This window comes from Schistocerca cancellata, chromosome 5 (assembly GCF_023864275.1).
Source record: "Schistocerca cancellata isolate TAMUIC-IGC-003103 chromosome 5, iqSchCanc2.1, whole genome shotgun sequence".
In the NCBI taxonomy this organism is placed as follows: Eukaryota; Metazoa; Arthropoda; class Insecta; order Orthoptera; family Acrididae; genus Schistocerca; species Schistocerca cancellata.
The window spans coordinates 40,047,494-40,071,105 of record NC_064630.1 but is presented as its reverse complement, the minus strand read 5'-3'; the positions used below and the strand labels follow the sequence as shown (position 1 = coordinate 40,071,105).

Here is a 23,612-nt window from a genome sequence, read left to right as displayed (position 1 = left end):
TCTGTTCACTTCAATCATTTCTCTTTCATTGTAAGACAGATGCATCTTTTTAACATTTGGTCTGCTGACTGTAATCATGTGATTAACATTTTCTCTGAAATATAAAGGCTAATCCAGAAGTAAGATTCCCCCCCATTTTTACAAATATACAACATTGTTTATTCAAATTAATGATATGAATATAATAGAGGGAAACATTCCACGTGGGAAAAATATATCTAAAAACAAAGATGATGAGACTTGCCAAACAAAAGTGCTGGCAGGTCGATAGACACACAAACAAACACAAACATACACACAAAATTCAAGCTTTCGCAACAAACGGTTGCTTCCTCAGGAAAGAGGGAAGGAGAGGGAAAGACGAAAGGATGTGGGTTTTAAGGGAGAGGGTAAGGAGTCATTCCAATCCCGGGAGCGGAAAGACTTACCTTAGGGGGAAAAAAGGACAGGTACACACTCGCACACACACACATATCCATCCACATACACACAGACGTGTGTATGTGTTGACAGATTTCCTCCAGTACCTTCTCGTGCAGCTGGAGCTCTTTGGGAACCTTGCTTCTGGATCAACCCTCACACAACAAAATTTACTGAATGCAAAGACATCACACAAATTCTTTAATTCTCCACAACATCTACTTTCGCAAATTTTTCCCTGTCTATTTTTATTATTTCTTAATATCATCTTTAGTTCCATACTTTCTACAAGGTATACTTCAATTAACTTGACTTTCCTAGATATTCTACAGAAATGGGGAAGACTGTGCAGTCAGTGAGATCAGCAAGTCACTGAATAATTAAGTGGCAACAACGATAAAAATAATGATTAATCATGGTACAAATCAGAGGCTGGAAATATGGAGGTAAGGGTAACAAGAAATTATTACTATGTTTCGTCTGGAGCTCCATGTAATGTGTAGTTAAATAAAAGGTGGATTGAAAAGTAATACGTACCACTTTACTGTTGGCTCAGGTATTCCTCCAATAACACAAGAAAGAGTTATCGACTGTTTTAAGCCACACACTACCCCTTCCAGTGGCTGCTGGATTGTTGGTGGTTCAGCAGATAATGGTTTAGTAACTTGTATGTAACAGGTGTTGTGTGATGGAGCACCACGGCCAATATCATTCTCGGCTGACACACGGAACATGTATTCCCCATTTGTCTGAAGTTGTGTCACTTTGTGAGTTGTCTCTCTAACCATTTCCTTTACTTGAATCCATCTACGCAAAAGAAAATTTAGAAAAAAAGGAAAAATTACATCACAATTCACAAATCAGTGGCCCATGTTCATTGGAAATATGTTAATTGACATTTATGTCTGTTACAACCATTTCAAATGTTATATTACTGGCTAAATGGCACATTTCAGCATATGATCAAGTGCAGTCATATATATCTATGTAAGTACTATAAGTACTCTATTTGACACACACACACACACTCCACTGTCTTATTAATGGAACAAAAAATTATAAGACAAAAAAAGTTTTTTTGGGCACCTCTTTCACAAATCATTTATTTTTGCTGCTGGTGCTCAATGTACTGGAGATCAAGAGGTTCTACAAGAACCATCCTGAAGAGCTATTAAATGAAGAAACAGGCTACAGTAACTCTACACTTCATTATACTGCTAAAGCTGGCTAATAACCCAAACAAATTGCATTATATTGTGACCCATTATAAATCCATGTGCCAGTTCTTCATTTATTTTACTGTCTGATGTTTATGAATGTATATTTTGTATATTAATATCACAAATTTAATTTCTGTTATGATTGTAAATTCTTTGATATTTACTTCTGTACTATAATAAAAAATATACACCTCAAAAAAATTTTGCATCACCTTGGTTCCAAGAGTTCCAGAACCTGTACAGAAAATTGGAACAGAAATCACATAAATTTCATTTCTGCCCTTTTTATTGCTCATGAAAAACACACAATGCATGTTGTACCTCCATACAGCAAGACCTTCAGAGATGGCAGTCCAGGTTGCTGTACACACCGGTACCTCTAATACCCAGCAGCACATCCTCTTGCATTGATGCACACCTGTATTTCATTGTGGCATACTACATACAAGTTCATCAAGGCACTGTTGATCCAGATTGTCCCACTCATCAACAGTGATTCGGTGTAGATCCCTCAGAGTGGTTGGTGGGTCACGTCATCCAAAACAGCCCTTTTCAATCTATCCCAGGCATGTTTGATAGGGTTCAAGTCTGGAGAACATGCTGGCCTCTCTAGTCGAGCAATGTCATTATCCTGAAGGATGTCATTCATAAGATGCGCATGATGGGGGCACGAATTCTCAACCATGAAGCAGCATGCCTAATCAATATGCTGCCGATATGGTTGCACTATCAGCCAGAGGATGGCATTCACGTATCATACAGGCGTTACAGCACCCTCCACGACCACCAGCGGCGTGCATCGGACCCACATAATGCCACCCCAAAACAGCAGGGAACCTCCACCTTGCTGTACTCACTGGACAGTGTGTCTAAGGCATTCAGCCTGACCTGGTTGCCTCCAAACACATCTCTGATGATTGTCTGGTTGTAGGCTTATGCAACACTCATCAGTGGAGAGAACATGATGCCCATCCTGAGCAGTCTATACAGCATGTTGTTGGGTCCATCTGTACCACGCTGCATGGTGTCGTGGTTGCAAAGATGGACCTCACCATGGATGTCAGGAGTGAAACTGCACATCATGCAGCCTATTGCAAACAGTTTGAATTGTAACATAATGCCCTGTGGCTGCACAAAAAGCATTACTCAATAGGGTGGCATTGCTGTCAGGGTTCCTCTGAGCCATAATCAGTAGGTAGTGGTTATCCACTGTAGTAGTAGCCTTTGGGCAGCCTGAGCAAGGGATGTCATCGACAGTTCCTGTCTCTCTGTATCTCGTCCATGTCTGAACAACATCTCTTTGGTTCACTCTGAGATGCCTGGACACTTCCCTTGTTGAGAGCCCTTTCTGGCACAAAGTGACAATGGGGACGTGACAGAACTGTGGTATTGACCATCTAGGCATGGCTGAACTATAGACAACATGAGCCGTGTACCTCCTTCGTGGTGGAATGACTGGAACTGATCAGCCATCGGACTCTCTCCATCTAATAGGTGCTGCTCATGCATGGTTGTTTACATTTTTGGGTGGGTTTAGTGACATCACTGAACAGTCAAAGGGACTGTTCTGTGATACAATATCCACAGTCAACATCTGTCTTCAGGAGTTCTGGGAACCGGGGTAATGCAAAAATTTTTGATGTGTGTATCTTTGTCAGTTACGCTAGGCAACAGGCTAATAACCTGGCCACAAAAACAGATTATAATGAAATAACTGGCAAAAAAGAATTCTTTTCATGTAATTGTGTTTCATCAGTTTCCCATACTAAAATAAACAGAAATCATAAAAAAAGAAATTATAGTCCCCAAAACTGAATCACTACTTGGAGACACCAATATATGCTGTAACTAAATGGAGTCACAAAGAACATTTCAGTGATTACCACCATAACCTTGTTTTCTTTCAGTTCACATTATATGTACTTCATGAACATAACTATTTTCTAGTTTTACAGAGCTTTGTTAGTGCTCTAACACATACTGGTATTCTAAATATCATTAAGTTGTTCGTTACCATAAGCATGTGAATGCAGAAATGCACATTGCTTAATGGTATAAATTTAGTCAACAAAACAGAAGCTTTCCCATAATGCAACAGGACTAACACCCCTGGGAGAAGTGTTATCATGACATATATTCAGCTAAAAAGTAAAAAATTTCATTTACTTGTGGTAGGAACTATAATCAGATGCTCCACTCACGTATCTTATTTAATCAGCACATTATTTAATGAAAGTGGCATAACAAAGGAAAAAAAGGGAAAGACAACTGACACAAAAAGAGATGATGTGACTTACCAAACGAAAGCGCTGGCAGATTGATAGACACAGAAGCAAACACAAACATACACACAAAATTCAAGCTTTTGCAACCAACGGTTGCTTCGTCAGGAAAGAGGGAAGGAGAGGGAAAGACGAAAGGATGTGGGTTTTAAGGGAGAGGGTAAGGAGTCATTCCAATCCCGGGAGCCCGGGAGCGGAAAGACTTACCTTAGGGGGAAAAAAGGACAGGTATACACTCGCACACACACACACACACACACACACACACACACACACACACACACACACACATATATATCCATCCGCACATACACAGACACAAGCAGACATTTATAAAGGCAAAGAGTTTGGGCAGAGATGTCAGTCAAGGCGGAAGTACAGAGGCAAAGATGTTGTTGAAAGACAGGTGTGGTATGAGCAGCGGCAACTTGAAATTAGCGGAGGTTGAGGCCGGGCGGATAACGAGAAGCCACTCATACCACACCAGTCTTTCAACAACATCTTTGCCTCTGTACTTCCGCCTTCACTGACATCTCTGCCTAAACTCTTTGCCTTTACAAATGTCTGCTTGTGTCTGTGTATGTGCAGATGGATATGTGTGTGTTTGTGCGAGTGTATACCTGCCCTTTTTTCCCCCTAAGGTAAGTCTTTCCACTCCCGGGATTGGAATGACTCCTTACCCTCTCCCTTAAAACCAACATCCTTTCGTCTTTCCCTCTCCTTCCCTCTTTCCTGACGAAGCAACCGTTTGTTGCGAAAGCTAGAATTTTGTGTGTATGTTTGTGTGTCTATCAACGTGCCAGCGCTTTCGTTTGGTAAGTCTCATCATATATATATATTTAAAAAGAAAGATGATGAGACTTACCAAACAAAAGCGCTGGCAGGTCGATAGACACACAAACAAACACAAACATACACACAAAATTCTAGCTTTCGCAACCAACGGTTGCCTCGTCAGGAAAGAGGGAAGGAGAAGGAAAGACAAAATGTCTGCTTGTGTCTGTGTATATGCGGATGGATATATGTGTGTGTGCGAGTGTATACCTGTCCTTTTTCCCCCTAAGGTAAGTCTTTCCGCTCCCGGGATTGGAATGACTCCTTACCCTCTCCCTTAAAACCCATATCCTTTTGTCTTTCCTTCTCCTTCCCTCTTTCCTGACGAGGCAACCGTTGGTTGCGAAAGCTAGAATTTTGTGTGTATGTTTGTGTTTGTTTGTGTGTCTATCGACCTGCCAGCGCTTTTGTTTGGTAAGTCTCATCATCTTTCTTTTTAAATATATTTTTCCCATGTGGAATGTTTCCCTCTATTTTTATATATATATATATATATATATATATATATATATATATATATATATATATATATATATACCTAAAAACAAAGATGATGTGACTTACCAAATGAAAGTGCTGGCAGGTCGACAGACACACAAACGAACACAAACATACACACAAAATTCAAGCTTTCGCAACAAACTGTTGCCTCATCAGGAAAGAGGGAAGGAGAGGGAAAGACGAAAGGATGTGGGTTTTAAGGGAGAGGGTAAGGAGTCATTCCAGTCTGTCATGGTGTCTGTATATGTGTGGATGGATATGTGTGTGTGTGCGAGTGTGTACCCGTCCTTTTTTCCCCCTAAGGTAAGTCTTTCCGTTCCCGGGACTGGAATGACTCCTTACCCTCTCCCTTAAAACCCACATCCTTTTGTCTTTCCCTCTCCTTCCCTCTTTTCTGCTGAGGCAACAGTTTGTTGCGAAAGCTTGAATTTTGTGTGTATGTTTGTGTTCGTTTGTGTGTCTGTCGACCTGCCAGCACTTTCATTTGGTAAGTCACATCATCTTTGTTTTTAGGTATATTTTTCCTATGTGGAATGTTTCCTTCTATTATATATATATATATATATATATATATATATATATATATATATATATATATATATATATATATATATATATATATATATATAGTTATAATAGAAGGAAACATTCCACGAAGGAAAAATATATCTAAAAACAAAGTAGATGTGACTTACCAAATGAAAGTGCTGGCAGGTCGACAGACACACAAACGAACACAAACATACACACAAAATTCAAGCTTTCGCAACAAACTGTTGCCTCATCAGGAAAGAGGGAAGGAGAGGGAAAGACGAAAGGATGTGAGTTTTAAGGGAGAGGGTAAGGAGTCATTCCAGTCCCGGGAGCGGAAAGACTTATCTTAGGGGGAAAAAAGGACGGGTACACACTCGCACACACACACATATCCATCCACACATATACAGACACAAGCAGACATCTGTGTGGATGGATATGTGTGTGTGTGCGAGTGTATACCCGTCCTTTTTTCCCCCTAAGGTAAGTCTTTCCGCTCCCGGGACTGGAATGACTCCTTACCCTCTCCCTTAAAACCCACATCCTTTCGTCTTTCCCTCTCCTTCCCTCTTTCCTGATGAGGCAACAGTTTGTTGCGAAAGCTTGAATTTTGTGTGTATGTTTGTGTTCGTATGTGTGTCTGTCGACCTGCCAGCACTTTCATTTGGTAAGTCACATCTACTTTGTTTTTAGATATATATATATATATATAATAGAGGGAAACATTCCACGTGGGAAAAATATATCTAAAAAGAAAGATGATGAGACTTACCAAACAAAAGCACTGGCAGGTCAATAGACACACAAACAAACACAAACATACACACAAAATTCTAGCTTTCGCAACCAATGGTTGCCTCGTCAGGAAAGAGGGAAGGAGAGGGAAAGACAAAAGGATTTGGGTTTTAAGGGAGAGGGTAAGGAGTCATTCCAATCCCGGGAGCGGAAAGACTTACCTTAGGGGGAAAAAAGGACAGGTATACACTCGCACACACACACATATCCATCCGCATATACACAGACACACTGTCTGCCTGTGTCCGTTCATGCAAATGGACAGTTTGTTGCTGGTCACTCCCACATAGAAGGCTTCACAGTGTAGGCATGTCAGTTGGTAAATCACGTGGGTGCTTTCACATGTGGCTCTGCTTTTGATCATGTACACCTTCCGGGTTACAGGACTGGAGTAGGTGGTGGTGGGAGGGTTCATGGGACAGGTCTTACACCGGGGGCGGTTACAAGGGTAAGAGCCAGAGGGTAGGGAAGGTGGTTTGGGGATTTCATAGGGACGAACCAAGAGGTTACGAAGGTTAAGTGGACAGCGGAAAGACACTCTTGGTGGAGTGGGGAGAATTTCATGAAGGATGGATCTCATTTCAGGACAGGATTTGAGGAAGTCGCATCCCTGCTGGAAAGCCACATTCAGAGTCTGATCCAGTCCCGGAAAGTATCCTGTCACAAGTGGGGCACTTTTGGGGTTCTTCTGTGGGAGGTTCTGGGTTTGAGGGAATGAGGAAGTGGCTCTAACTATTTGCTTCTGTACCAGGTCGGGAGGGTAATTGCGGGATGCGAAAGCTGTTTTCAGGTTATTGGTGTAATGGTTCAGGGATTCAGGACTGGAGCAGATTCGTTTGCCCTACAGCTTAGGTCTTCATCTTTGCTCGAACCATGGATATAATTAGTTTTAAATATAAGTGGCACAACTGGTTAACAGATCACCCTTTTTATAATATTAAAGAATACTTTGATTTGCCAGATTATTATATTACATTTTAAAAACTGTTACTTTTAATTGTATTATTATGTACTGCATAAACTTTGAAGAACTAATATTTAATGCTATACATTGTACTACTGTGTATTGTATATACTTTATCTTGTATCACATTGACGAAACCCATATCAAAGTGAAAAGATTTATGGTGAATAAAGGTTCTTGATCCATGATTCATTGTTTTGTTTCAGTTTAGAAGACTTGAATAAACTTATTTCTTGACTTTATATAGTAAATTACAAGTCGAGAGGAGATTTCAGTGAAACTACTTACGTGAAATCAGTCTTGTCATGATATTCCAGAACATAGTTTGTAATAGGAGAATGTCCATCAAATTCTGGAGGCTTCCAGTGAAGTGTAATGGTCTGGTCAGTGACTTCAATAACTTCTGGGATGCCTGGCTCTGATGGTGGCTCTGTAACATATGAACGTATTTATTATGTTAATAAATAAGGCAGTCATAATTTTCTGCTGTCAGAAAAGTCTTCTTACTTTGTTCCTCGACCTTAGATATTTAAACACAAATTGTATTTTGTACAAGAATATTAGAGATTCAAAGCACATCTATGTTTACACAGAAGTATTTCCTTCTAATCACTTAATTGGATTACTAGAAGAGTTCTATCCTGTTATGACTGTAACATAAAAACTACAAAATGAAATTGGTCATGTGAAAAGCACTAATTATGGTTTCATTTAAATCAAAGAAAAATTACCCATTAGAATGAGGGTCATCTCTGCTGAAGCTTCCCCTTGCCTGTTGGATAATTTAACAGTATAGCTTGCAGCATCTGTTTCTTCAGCTTTCTTAATGGTCAGAGTTGCAGAATTCTCAGTCAGTGTTTGTATAATCTGAAATAATTAGCAGAAGTGAGTCACAAATATTTTATTCATTTGTTGGTTCATGCAACTGCTTCATTACATCAAATAATAAATTATCATTAAGCTTGAAAAGCAAGCAAATTGCTTTTTTTGCACTAATATTTGTTTATTATGAACCTACTTTCGGCTTATTACGCCATTGTCAGATGATAACTGACCGGCATCCACAAGAGATGCTAGTGTGCATGAAGCCAAATCTTTAAAATTAAAGATATTACTAATCCACAGAAGCACTGGTCATGGCATAGGGTACAAAATGTCTGCATCCACTAAGGGCATAAGTAAACATAAATATGACAGGATGGCCGATTTAGTCAAAGGCGAAGGAAACACTGAAACGCAGTGTGTTACACCTTCAAATTAGGCTAACAATTTAAGACTGGACTGAGGATTTCTTGGTAGGGAGGATGTGGCATGTTACTTTGGGTGGAAAATCATTGACAGTTGTAGAAGTAACTTTAGGTATGCTCCAGGGAAGTAAGTTGTGACCCTTTCTTTTTATTTTGTATACTAATGACCTTGCAAACAATATTAATAATAACTCAGGACTTTTTGCTAGTAATGCAGTTATCTATAATGAAGTACTATATGAGAAAAGCTGCTAAATATTCAGTATGGTCCTTATAAAATTTGAAAATGGTGCAAAGATTTGGAACTTGCTTTAAATGTTCAGAAATGTAAAATTTTGCACTTCATAAAACTAAAAAACAATATAAGTGAGGCACAGTTGGAACTGGTCAAATCATAAAAATACATTGGTGTAATAAATTTTAGGTATATGGAATGGAATTATCAAATGGCTCAGTCACAGATAAAGCAGTTGGCAGACAACAGTTCATTGTAGAATACTGGGAAATGCAATCAGCCTGCAAAGGAAATTCTTTACAAAACTCTTGTACGTTTCCTACAACAATGTTGCTCAAGTATGTGGGACCCGTGTCAAGACTAACAGGGGATACTGAACAATATATAAAGATGGACAGATTGTATGGTCACAGGTTTATATAGCCATGAGGGAGTTTCATGGAGATGCTGGAAAAAAAAAAGAAACTGTCAGATACTTGAAGATAGAGGCAAACTATCCTGAGAAAGCCTACTCACAAAGTTTCATGTACAAACTTTAAATGATGAATCGAGGAACATACAATGACCCTCTATGTACTGCTCCCACATGGACTGTAAAGATCAAATTAGACTAATTACAGTATGCCCAGAGGTGTTCAATCATCATTCTTCCAGCATTCCACACATGAATGGAATGGGATAAAGCCATAATAACTGGTATGTGGGATGTACCTTTTGTCATGCACTTCAAGTGGTTTGCAGAGTTGAATGTAGATTTACATGTAATCTGTGTTCACATCTCTTAGTTTTCTTTTCAACCATGGGATGATAATAAACTTTATTAATCCTGAAATGGCAAACAGTATGTTATATATAACTAGAATGGCAAATCTCGGCCATGTAAGATAGCTTGATGGAAAACAAATCATTTCAAGATTTGGTGGAAAGCAACTTTTTATGCCAGCATGATGTGTGGAATATTGTCAAATGTCTCTAACTGGGCAGAAGGCAGTTTGTCTTCCATATTCAGTTTTGGACCCTGGGTGGCTGTTTTGACACTACAGTGAAGTGCTGAAAAATCAGTCACATAACGTCTCAGAAGAGAACTTTGAAGTTATGACAATGCTTTCTTTTGAAAAATTTTCAACATACACTCCTGGAAATGGAAAAAAGAACACATTGACACCGGTGTGTCAGACCCACCATACTTGCTCCGGACACTGCGAGAGGGCTGTACAAGCAATGATCACACGCACGGCACAGCGGACACACCAGGAGCCGCCGTGTTGGCCTTCGAATGGCGCTAGCTGCGCAGCATTTGTGCACCGCCGCCGTCAGTGTCAGCCAGTTTGCCGTGGCATACAGAGCTCCATCGCAGTCTTTAACACTGGTAGCATGCCGCGACAGCGTGGACGTGAACCGTATGTGCAGTTGACGGACTTTGAGCGAGGGCGTATAGTGGGCATGCGGGAGGCCGGGTGGACGTACCGCCGAATTGCTCAACACGTGGGGCGTGAGGTCTCCACAGTACATCGATGTTGTCGCCAGTGGTCGGCGGAAGGTGCACGTGCCCGTCGACCTGGGACCGGACCGCAGCAATGCACGGATGCACGCCAAGACCGTAGGATCCTACGCAGTGCCGTAGGGGACCGCACCGCCACTTCCCAGCAAATTAGGGACACTGTTGCTCCTGGGGTATCGGCGAGGACCATTCGCAACCGTCTCCATGAAGCTGGGCTACGGTCCCGCACACCGTTAGGCCGTCTTCCGCTCACGCCCCAACATCGTGCAGCCCGCCTCCAGCGGTGTCGCGACAGGCGTGAATGGAGGGACGAATGGAGACGTGTCGTCTTCAGCGATGAGAGTCGCTTCTGCCTTGGTGCCAATGATGGTCGTATGCGTGTTTGGCGCCGTGCAGGTGAGCGCCACAATCAGGACTGCATACGACAAAGGCACACAGGGCCAACACCCGGCATCATGGTGTGGGGAGCAATCTCCTACACTGGCCGTACACCACTGGTGATCGTCGAGGGGACACTGAATAGTGCACGGTACATCCAAACCGTCATCGAACACATCGTTCTACCATTCCTAGACCGGCAAGGGAACTTGCTGTTCCAACAGAACAATGCACGTCCGCATGTATCCCGTGCCACCCAACGTGCTCTAGAAGGTGTAAGTCAACTACCCTGGCCAGCAAGATCTCCGGATCTGTCCCCCATTGAGCATGTTTGCACAGTTATTTTTTCTTTAACTAATCATGTTTAGTGGTTTCACCATACATGATTTATTTTTTTAATAATGCAAATTGCTGAAGATCAAGATATTACAGCACAAGATGATTATGACCTTGAGTTCATGATATGACAATTATATCAGGAATATGACAGATGGGAACTACAAATGAGTAACAATGAGTAACAAAAACAGAGTATCTGGCGGCAAATAGTGATGCTAAATTTGAATGACAAAGCAGTTATGAGACCCTTAGAGAAATTTAAATATCTCAGGGCACATATTGATAAAAATGGTTTGCGCCATACAGAAATAAAATATAGAATACAGCAAAGCAGTAAAGTGTTAGAGTGTATGAATTCTTTTTGGTGGGATACGTGTATGTCCAACAGCGATAAGAAAAGAGTAGGTAAGATAACGTTGACTCAGTGCTATGTTATGGATCAGAACTATGGATCTTAAAAATGCAGATCTCAAAAGAAGACTAATAGCTGTAGAAATGGATTATTTGCATAGGAGTGCCAGAATATCAAGAATTGAAAGGAAAACTAATGATGAAGTAAGAGCTAGAATGAAAGCAAATGATACAGTGATAGATAGAATTGAAAGAAAATCATTAAAATGGTACAGACATATGATGAGAATGCCAGATCATCAGTGGCCAAAGAAGGTTTATGAATGGAAACCACCGAGCAGATGTATCCGTGGAAGACCACGACACTCTTGGACAGACCACATAAATAAAGCAATGGAACATTGCAGCATTGACAAGGAAGATGCACTGGATAAAGAAGCTTGGCGGAGGATAACAGATATACAACAAGATGTTGTTATTAATTAATCTTTGTATTGATTAATCCTGTAATAATAATAATAAAATGCAAATAAATGTGCATTTTGATTTCAATATATATAATGTAACAGACTGGTTTACTTTCATTTTCCACATGCCACTGAAAAACAATGAAATAAGGCAAATTAAGGAACTACAATATTTCAAAAATAATGTGTGAGGGACTAATACCGAAATGGGCAAAATATAGGTAAACCAGTAGAAAAATACTGAAACTGGCAGAAAGCACACCAAAACTGGCAAAAAATGTGGCCACAAAATAAAACAATGTTTTAGTGTACAGTAGTGGGATAGTGTACTGTTAATAATGGTGTACAGAATAAAACTGCCATGAGTTTTTTCTCTTTTGTCAATGAATATTTTGACTTGTTCCACATTTATGAATGGATCTACGGAAAATAATGAATGGATAAATGTCAGATATCACTCATGTTCCATTAGGGTGCCATCTGAGTCTGTTCTTATCTCTCAGTATTCGGCAAAGTACCTCCTTGATCCATCTACCATATATTCATCTGTCTACATACCCCCTCCCCCACTGCCCATTTCATTTTCCCTATGGTCATTATTATCATTTCTTTTCCAGTCAGTTCCTGATCTACTTGCTTGTTTTCGTGCCTTTCCTAGTATTCCCCAGTAAACATCTCTGCACTCCTAGCTGAGTAAGAACATTCCAACCATTTTATGGAAAACTTTCCTATAATTGATCCAACAGTAACTGTGTTTCACAAAATTCTTTAATTCTATTTTTTCAGCACTGCATCACAAAAATTTGTGTGAAACAAGGATGGAAAGATACAATAATAGATTACATCTACAAGGCAGTCACTGTGCTACCACTGGGTTGTATGCTAGTCTAAGTTAATTGTGTTTGTTGTTGCTGTTAATGCAAACAGTACAGTGTTCTCTCTAACAGATTTTTTAGACTAAATATTACTGATGTGTCATCTTATGCTCATCTGATAACGTCCAAAAATGAGTGGTATTGAAAAATAACTGTAACATTAGCATAAATTTTTTGAAATGTGAAATACACTGGAGCCAATGTTTTAAAGAAACACAGGTAGGAAAGTATTCTGAATGATATTTTACATGATATGAGACTGCCCTCTAGTTGATGAGGAGTAATAACATGGAAAGCATTTACGAAGTAATTATAGAAATACTGTAGCATTATCTGTTCATCAGGTAAGTATGATTTGAGAGGACTTACAGTGGCTTCAAAATTTTTCTAAGAGGACAGGGAAACACCAAGAACCACTTATTATATGCTAATCATATGTGGAATCAAGTATTTAAAAGACTGAAGATTAACAGGAACTTTGAAAGAATGCATTATGACAGATGTGGATGTTTGGAAACTCATTGTTGCTACCTAATAAACTGAAAATTCATTCTAAACCATCCTTCCTACAATTCTTCGATTATTACAAGTTATTAAGAAAAATACGAGAAAATATATAACACAAGAGTTTTTAAAATTGCCATCAACTTCCATCTGCAATATGGCCTGAATAATAATGAACTTATAACATACCCTTGGCGATTTCTTGACAAGTTTGCCATTGATGAACCATTCATCCTGTGGTGGAGGAGCTGCAGTGAATTTCACCTCAATAGTTACATCATCTCCTTTTTTAACTCGATATTCTTTTGTAAGAGATTCGATGTTAATCCTTGGTGCTGTTTCAATTACTAAAAATAGGAAACAAGGCAAATTACAATATAATTATTACACAAGCTATCTGTATCAATGTGAACAAATTAATATTACACTTAAAGCAGAAAGAGCATATTAAACAAACTTAAGCTTACAAATATATATGATCTGAATGAACATACAAATTGTTGATGTCGTTGTTCTCAGCTGAAGACTTTTGTGGTGGAGCTCTCCACACTACACTATCCTCTCAAAACCTCTACAGCACTGCATAACTATGTCAACCTATATCTATTTGAACCTGCTTACTGCAACAAAGTTCAGTTTCCCCTACACAGTTTAGATTCCCCCTGCACAGACACACACACTCCTCCATCATCACACCCATGTCTCATTATGTGCCATGTTAGCTAATCTCATCTTTTAGTCTAGTTTGTAGCATAAATTTCTTTTCTCTCCAATTTGATTCTGTACCTCTTCATTAGTTATTTTTTCTTCTTCTTCTTTCTGAAACATTTGTGCTTATGCAGGTTGTTCACAGACAGCAAGTTTCTCTTTTCTCCTACAATCTGCCAATCAGTGTGCCTTACTTGAATATTTCAGGTATCTCAACTGCAGATTTTTCAGTGTTCATTTAACTTTAGGACTCTGTATCTCAGAATTAACAAAAATGGACTAGTACCACTATTGAAACAAGCCCTTCATAAGTGTGTGCCTATGTGTACTCTTAGCTCTTTAAAGGATTCATCCAAAACCTAGCAAACTTTCCATTTTTTCAGTGTGCCTGTCTATGACTTTCACTCCTTTACTTCTAAATTATTTACTACAGACAGCTGTGTTCAGTTTAGTGATTCTTTGTAAGTCATATCTCTAAAAGCTGTACAGAACTTGTGGAAGAAGGAAAGTGATGATGCGAGAACTCACTCTCTCTCTCTCACACACACACACACACACATACACACACACGTTGATCTTGTGGTACATGCATAAAAAGTATTTACTTACTTTCAACTTTAAGTTTTGATGTTGATTTTACATTCAAAGCAACACAGCTATAGTCTGCTTGATCCTCAATGGTAACATTCTTTACAACTAATTTCTTCACAGATCCCTCTGAGGTTATTTGGTACCGCTCAGATGATTTTATTTCTTTGCCTTTCCTAAAGGAGGAACACAATTTTCAATATTCAACTCCATTTCTGTTTATTAAAATAATCTGGTGTGATGCTGGTAAATGGTAGGTATACAACGTCTCACAAACATCATCATAAGCAGATCATTTTGTAGATCACCATAGCAAATTTTAAAGCAGTAACACATCTACTGGAAGATTTATTACTTACATCAACCATTTCACATTAACATCAGATCGTGACAGTTCTACAGTGAATGTAGCATCCAAGTTTAGAGGAATTAATGTCACATCTGGCAGTTTCTTAAGGAACTGCACAGCTGGCTCTGTAATGCATGAAAAATAATTAATAATGAAATAAATAAGTAAATAAATGATTTATTGTGAAAGAGATGACCAAATCCACAAACATTAATAGAAGTAAACTGTTTTGCATGCAGTCTATTAAAATATAACTCTCAAATAAAATTTCATATTATTTGTACCTTCAACAGTTAGTCGTGCTGAAGATGTCTGTTCACCAACTTCGCAAGAGTAAACACCTGCATCCTTAAGTTCAGAATTGTACACTTTCAGGCGCTGCCTCTTTCCATCAATGGACAGTTGCACATGTTCAGAAAATTGCAGCTCCTTGCCATCTTTAAACCATCGGACAAGGGCATCTCCCTTTGTTAGCTCTATTTCAAATGTTGCTTTCTCACCCTTCGCAACAGTCACATCCTGCATCTTAGTAGTTATCTCTGGTGGAAGTTCTGTAATTAATCAGTTATACATATTTAATCATTTGATGTTTAATTTACCTTGACAATTATATCCATTTTGTAAGCAACTGGAATTCAAGGGAGAGGCCTATCATCCACACCAGGTTAAGCAAAAATTGCTTGAGACATTTGTTTGCGTAGAAGTTCACCTAGGTAGTTTACAATGCAAAAATTGGCATAACATTATTGGTCTATTTACATGAAGGAGAAACTTCAATGATTTGAAAGTAATTAAGTTATACATTAACAGTGAGAAGATGCTGTGAGAGGCTAATTCTGCACACTTTTCTCTGTTCACCACAAGAAAAGAACCTGATGTAAACATTATGCCATGTAGTCTTCCATGTTTGCTTGAATCTCAATTAATTTTGTTTCACATGGGGTGGAAGTAAGCTGTATCCAGTACAGTCAAGTAAGATCATAAGGACACATTTTATGATGTATTACATACACAGAGCTATAATGTGGGACAACAGCTTTACCATAGCATTAAACTTGGACAGCACTGGCCAGCCAGCTAGTCCAACTAACCTGTAATGATATGAGCAATAGCAGTTCAGATGTGAAAAGACACAAGCAAAGAAACAACATAGCTTTGGATGTCATTTAATTTTTAAAGAGACTGAAATAATATTTGGCAAAACTCCAGCACTATCACACATTTCTTAGCTGACCATACAGGAACCATAAAATGCTCTCATTCTCATGTAACACAGTATTCTAATCACAAACAAGAGTGACAAAAACTCATAACTTATGCACAGGGTAATTTTTCTGAGTGAGTTTTCTGATTCCTTACCTTGACTCCAGATCAGTTATGTGGGGTTCATATTGTAATGGTACAGTCATCATCATCATTTAAGACTGATTATGCCTTTCAGCGTTCAGTCTGGAGCATAGCCCCCTTATAAAATTCCTCCACGATCTCCTATTCAGTGCTAACATTGGTGCCTCTTCTGATGTTAAACCTATTACTTCAAAATCATTCTTAACTGAATCCAGGTACCTTCTCCTCAGTCTGCCCCGACTCCTCCTACCCTCTACTTCTGAATGGTACAGTGGCAAATATAAAAATGCAGCATTTGTATTGTATGCTCAATGCTGTGAAAATGATTGTTTTTTATATTTCTACAACACTTATCACTCTGGTTCATGTGAGACTACATCTGTGGCATAAAACACTGAACACAGTCCAAATAAACGGTATTTGGTTTGTCCTTTTGTGTCCTAAAACATTAAATTGTTAAGTTTGCTTAATTTTAGCAACCTTTATCAACAGTCTTCTGCAAGATATTGATAATTAAGAATTTATATCTGAAATGAAAACAGGAATTTCGTTTGCAATATGTAATTAGAAAGAAGAAGACATCATTATTCACAAAAAATGATCATGAATTATACAATTATGAGATTTGCATGCTTCAGATTGAATGAAAAAGAAAAGAAAAAAGAAAGAAAGGTGACTACAGTGAGAGATGAATCAGCGATCCATGAACCGTAGTGGGTTACCAAGCTACAGCACTACCAACCCTGCTATACATCTTATGTGTGTGTGTGTGTGTGTGTGTGTGTGTTTCAACTGTAACAAATACAGTCCATTGGAAAACTCCAAAGCTGATTTTTTCTGTAAATCTTTTTAACTGTGTTCCACACGTGTGTTTCACTATGGAATAGGCAGCAGCCTCAGTCATTTTCATACTGCGTATTAACAGTGTAATAATCAGAGCACAACAGTTATTTTTGAAATAACAACTACAAAGCTAAAGCATGATTAAGAAAAGCATTGATGGCTGTTAATACATTAAAATATCTTAAAGTTTCATTTAATGTAACTTAGTAATAATATATCTAATACATAACCAGGACCTACTTCCAAGAGTGTAACAACACCAGTGTATGTGTGCTGCAGCTTCTGACCAATCATTGCATTTGCATTTGTTTACATCAGGTTTATTCTTGTGATGAACAGAGCATAGTAACCTACTTCCAAGAGCGTAACAACACCAGCATATGTTGCTATGGCTTCTGACCAATCATTGCATTTGCATTTGTTTACACCAGGTTTATTCTTATGATGAACAGAGTATAATAACAATTAAATATCATCACACTGCTATAGTCTATTTTATGAGAGGCGATTGAAAAGTCCATGCAAAGTCTGAGAGATGCACCACCACCACATATTGAGGTCATGTTTAGTTAGTAGCATCTTTGGAAAGAACGCACACCAAGTTTCAGCCATATTGGTCTATTTCTTTGTGTTTGGCATTCGTGTGAATCAAGGAAGTCAAAAAATGGACGAAGAAGAATTTCATTTGGTGATTAAACATTACTTTATGAAAGGCAAAATGCGTCAGAGGACAAAAGAGAAGCTTTATAAACATTACTGTAACTCTGCACCTTTGATTGGAACAGTTTATAAGTGGTTTCAAAATTTTCAGAGTGGCTGTATGGGCACAATTGATGCTGAACATTCTGGACCCCCTGTGGAGGTGATGACTCCAAAAATCATTGACAAAATCCATGGAATGGTGATGGATGACAGAAGAGTTAAGGTGCATGAGACTGCTAGTGCTGTGGGCATCTAGAAAGAATGGATACATAATATTTTGCATAAACATTTGGACATGAGAAAGCTATCTGCAAGATGGATTCGACGAATGCTCACCCTTGACCAGAAATGGAATCGTGTAAAGTGTTGCAAGGATGGTTTGCAGCTGTTCAGCAAGAATCTGCAGGACTTTAAGCATCATTTCGTCATTGTGGATGAAACATGGATACATTACTACACTCCTGAGACCAAACAACAATCTAAACAATGGGTTACCAAGGGAGAATCTGTACCAAAAAAGGTGAAGACCAGTCCTTCGGCCGGAAAGGTTTATGGTGACTGTCTTTTGGGATTTGCAAGGGATAATCCTCATTGACTATCTGGAGAAGGGTAAAACTATTACAGGTGCATATTATCCAACGTTATCGGACTGTTTGAAAACTGAGCTGCAAGAAAAATGCCAGTGACTGGACTGCAAAAAAGTCCTTTTCCATCATGATAATGCACCAGCACACACCTCAGCAGTTGTGGTCACAAAATTAATGGAAATAGGATTCCAACTTGTTTTTCATCCCCCATACTCTCCAGACTTGGCTCCCTCGGACTACTATTTGTTCCCCAATTTGAAGAAATGGCTGGCGGGACAAAGATTTTATTCAAACGAGGAGGTGATTGCAGTGACTAATAACTATTTTGCAGACTTGGACAATTCCTATTATTCAGAAAGGATCAACAAATTATAACAGCGTTGGATGAAGTGTATAAGTCTAAAAGGAGACTATGCTGAAAAATAAAAAAGGTTTACCCTAAACACGTAAGTAGTTTTTATTTTTGCATGGACTTTTCAAACGCCCCTCATATGTGTGCCTACAACAATTATAGGCCATTTGATGTTGTTTGGTGCCCTGGTTCTATGAACAGTCACCAGGTTTGAATACTCTCAAATTTCCCTTCACCCATGCTGTCTTCTGTGTCTGGTAACATAGACCACGTCTGGTAGCTAATATTCTTTATAATGAGTCATTCATGTAATTCACTATTTGTCTTTTTTACAACTTTTAATCTTGTAGCTGCTTACATTATCAAATCATACACTGTCTTGCTCTTAAATTTTTAATGTCTGTCTGTAACAGAGCAAGCTGGGACTATCCTAATGTTCTTATACATAGATTTATAGACTAGTAGAGCTCATCTGAAGCCGTTGTTGTCCTCTTTTTAACAAATGTTTTACTTTTTCTAAAAAAATTCATATTTCAAAAATTAAGAAGTTATGTACCCCAGCCAGTCTCTTCTGATGCCATTCTTTATTGACTGATGTTTTATTATCAACAATGTAGGGAAAGACAGATTGCTACTTACCATAAAGAACACACATTAAGTTGCAGACAGGCGCAACTAAAAGACTCTTACACAAAGCTTTCAGCCACGGCCTTCATCAGAAAAAGAGAAACACATACGGTCCACACACCCAAGCAAGCACACCTCACGCACACACAACCGCCATCTCTGGCAGCTCGTGTCTTCTTCACAGTAAGTAACAATCTATCTTTTCCAACATTGTTGATATTCCTACCTGGAGTTTCTATTGTTTGACATTTTCTTATACTGTCTCTAAACAGGAGATCTCATTTATTTCCACTGTTTCTTGTGTAATTTCCAAATACAGTGAATTCAAAAGTTTCTTAGATCTTACTTATTTTGATTAGAACACAGATTACATCAGACTGGTTTTATTCCATCCAGGTTCACCATATTAGTACTTGTTCCAGTCATAACATTTCCTTGCATTTTTGTCACTGATTCTTCTCCATACAACTTATCAACATGTAGACCTGTGCCACTGTCTTTTTCAAAACAACTCCCAGACTCAAGTTGCCCAGCCAGATATGTATGTCTAAAAATTCAGCATTTAGGACAATTACAATTGCTTTCAATTATTCACATAAGTGACAAGATTTAAAAACAATTCCCTTATATTCATGAACTTAGCACCAAAAATGAATAAAAATCTTCTTTTTCTCTTGCCAATCCCCATAAGATATCTTCCACACTTATTGGATACATTGTTTTAAAGCATGTTATAACTTTTTTCCATATGAAAATTAAATACCAAGTGGTATACAGCAATGACACTAATACTTTCATTTTTTGTTGAGATAGAGTCCTGCTCCTATTTATCACTCCAGACAAGCAAATAAATGAGGTCAAAAGCTTTATCTTACATTTAACTGAGATTTTTACCTCTTATATCGAATAATTTGTAACTACTATCAAGTGGCTTCTTTTACAAACTTGGTTTTCTGAATACTAGTTGTTAATGTACAACAATATGGACAATATCAAATGCTCTATAAAATTAGTGAAGGACTGGTTGTAAGAAATTAAAAACAACTATGTGCATAACCTTGGAGTGAAACTGTTTACAAATAGGTATGGTGGAACATGAGCATGTGACACAGGATTTGTCAACCTAGGAAATAAAATGTAGTGGGAATAACTACAGCATTAATTTTTAACATATCAGTTCAGAGTTATGAAAAACTCTGAGTATGTTATTTAAAACTGTATATTTTAGTACGTACCAACAACAGAGACTTCTGCAGTACACTCTTGTTCTCCAAGGGCACATGTGTACTCGCCTTCATCGTGGACAGACACACCTCGAATCAGTAACTTGCGTACTGTTCCTTGCTTCTCAAATACAAATTTATCACTTGTGTCTGTCAGTTGTTCACCATCCTGAAAGATCACAAGCAGAAATTAATGGTTATTCATACCTCCAGCGCAACTATCTATGCACCTACAGAAACTACAATCAGCCAAACAAACTGAAACTGAGTAATAACAAAATGAATGCCACTCATTCATAGAGTTAACAATGATGTATTTCTAGATGCAAAAATAAAACAGAATCATATGACACTGGCTGTAGCATTGCAAAGTAAAGAACTGAGTTTTAATGATATTGAAAGTAGACACTACTGAATTATCCCAAGTTCAATAGGTAACACAGCAGGTACCGCTCAAGTCATAAAAATTTTTTGTTGATTAAAATACAGACCTCCCAAAACTTGAGTCTGTATTTGTCAGGTTTGTTTGGCAAAAACTGGGTAAACCTGCATCTTGCTTTTCTTGGAAGTAGCTGCTCATCAGTTGTGATATTTTCACCAGGGCAGTAACACTGGGGGCAGTTTTGCCCAATCTTGTTCCACCATTCAGAAACAAGAGACAACTTGTCATCAGAAATGTATTCAGCTTGGGATAAATTTTTAACAAAGCAGAGGAATCTAATAAGTTTGCAGACTCTGTCTCTTGTCATTTTATCCCTGATGTGATTAGGCCACCAAGAACATAAGCAAAGGTCATCCAAAGGAACACTTCTAACCCAAATGGCACATCTGGTGTAAATGACAGCAATCACTGCCTCCAATTCCTCCAAATGCAGACTGCAAAGAGTGTTCTTCATTTAATTCTGAGCATTTGATGCTCAGCTTCTTTTTATGACACACAGCACTGATTCAGCAAAACGAAGTCAGAAGGCACTGATGATAGAGCCATCGACTGGGTGGCAAGCATATGCAGTGAGTCCTCTTGTTGCCTTGAGGATGTTCAAAACAGCTCCTCTTCAAGGGCTTCTTAGTGACCTTGTATTCCATTCCATTTCGTTTCTAGCTGTGATCTTCACTGTTGTAACAGCTGAGTCTTGAAATTGTTGTAGGAAGAAATGAGATGGAGGACATCTACTAATGATAACTCATTCTCAGTTTTGCTAAATTCATAATCAGTTGTCTCTGCCAGAAAATTAACATCTGGTTCCAATGAGTCACTCTCTAATTCAATATCTGAGTACTCCATAACATGCAAAATCTCTTCATTAGTAACACTGGTGCAGCATAATTGAAAACACATGTTATCATACTAAAAAAAAATTATCTCAGTGATGAGTCACAGCAGCAGCAACACACAAAAAACAACTGAAAGTTACATTACAATGTCCAGTGTGGAAATCTTGCTGACAAAGCATCTATCATCATTCAAGGCAGCAGTTGTTGACCAGAGAAAAATGCAACACAGTTACCTTTACAATTATGAGGACAGCAGTATGCTAAATGTGAGCTACTTCAGGGTTCAATTGATCCCTCCCACTGCTATAGGAATACTTCAAGAATTTATATGGAATTGTGAAGATACAGCAAATAATGGTACACTACAGTCAAAATTTGAAGAAATAAGGAAATGTCACGAAGTTTGAAAGAAATAAATTAAAAATGGAATTCAATATTGCAGAAGTAAAAGTTTAAAGGTATCTTTTGTCCCCTTTTGCTGTTCTAGTGTCATGGGAAAAAAGTGCACACCATACTTTATAGGCAATCTATACAAGCCCCTTTATCAAACAGCAATATCTTAACTATAATCCATTTCATGCAATACACTGTGAAGCATATGTGGAGTCACTGACATATGTGAATTAGAAACATAAAGTCTTTCACATAACACAATAAAAAGTAATTCCACAGAAGTCAGATCTAGAGATCTAGGTGGCCATGAGCAGAACACACTGTCATCATGTTGGCTATGATCAATCCAACAGTTGATTTAAAACTGTACCAGCTTTCGATTCACTGTGCTTGGATGTCAACTGAAATTTTGAACCTTCTTTTATTTTCTCTGTAAACCTTATCAGTGTATCATCTTGAATTAAATAGTTATAACAATATGTAACTGTTCTATACATTTTGAATTGTCCTGTACATCGTTTAGGAAGATAATGTACAACACTGGCATTTGTAGAATCATGTTTAGGAAAAGTGGAATGACTAGAGACAGGATGTTCATTTACATTAGTATATCCTGAAGAAATCATCAACTTTTCATTCACTTTGTTTCAACATGTGTCTGTTGCCTAGTAGGCACAGGGCCCACCATGGGCCCTGATAACTTATTCCATGCACGATGACATTGACACATATAAGGCATTAGTGGTGGCCTGTGGTATAGCCATCCATGCTGTATTTACCTGGTTCCAAAGTTCAGGATCACAGCACTGCACCCGTTGTTTCACTATACACCCACAGTTTTGATTTGCGACAAGTCTGGTGATCTGGAGGGCCAGGGCAAAAGATCGACATCCTGTGACACCAAGAAGGCACTTGTTTTTGCAGCAACATGTGGTCATGCATTGCCTTGCAGAAAAATGGCATATGCAGCACTGTGCAGAAATGGTATGGCTATGGGTCGCAGGATGTCATTCACGTAGGTCACATGGCTTACAGTGCCTTGGACATGCACCAACTGTGATTTGTGGTTGTACCCAATAGCATGTCACATCATGAGGCCTCAAGATGGTGCTGTACATCTTGTGCAAATGCTGCCACAGTGATGCCATGCCCTCTGTCTGTGGTGAACCAA

At 38.5% G+C, this 23,612-nt stretch overlaps 1 protein-coding gene across 1 annotated transcript in view; it reads right to left on the bottom strand.

Moving 5' to 3' along the window:
• The window catches only part of LOC126188355 (titin), a 516,411-nt gene that overhangs the window by 44,277 nt on the left and 448,522 nt on the right, over positions 1 to 23,612 (bottom strand). Inside the window, exons 107-114 of the mRNA XM_049929953.1 lie at positions 20,786 to 20,942; positions 15,377 to 15,643; positions 15,103 to 15,217; positions 14,765 to 14,919; positions 13,637 to 13,794; positions 8,282 to 8,417; positions 7,839 to 7,980; positions 958 to 1,227 (exon numbers count right to left, since the gene is read on the bottom strand). Coding sequence (XP_049785910.1) covers positions 958 to 1,227; positions 7,839 to 7,980; positions 8,282 to 8,417; positions 13,637 to 13,794; positions 14,765 to 14,919; positions 15,103 to 15,217; positions 15,377 to 15,643; positions 20,786 to 20,942 — 1,400 coding nt within the window. The remainder of the gene's footprint in view (positions 1 to 957; positions 1,228 to 7,838; positions 7,981 to 8,281; positions 8,418 to 13,636; positions 13,795 to 14,764; positions 14,920 to 15,102; positions 15,218 to 15,376; positions 15,644 to 20,785; positions 20,943 to 23,612) is intronic.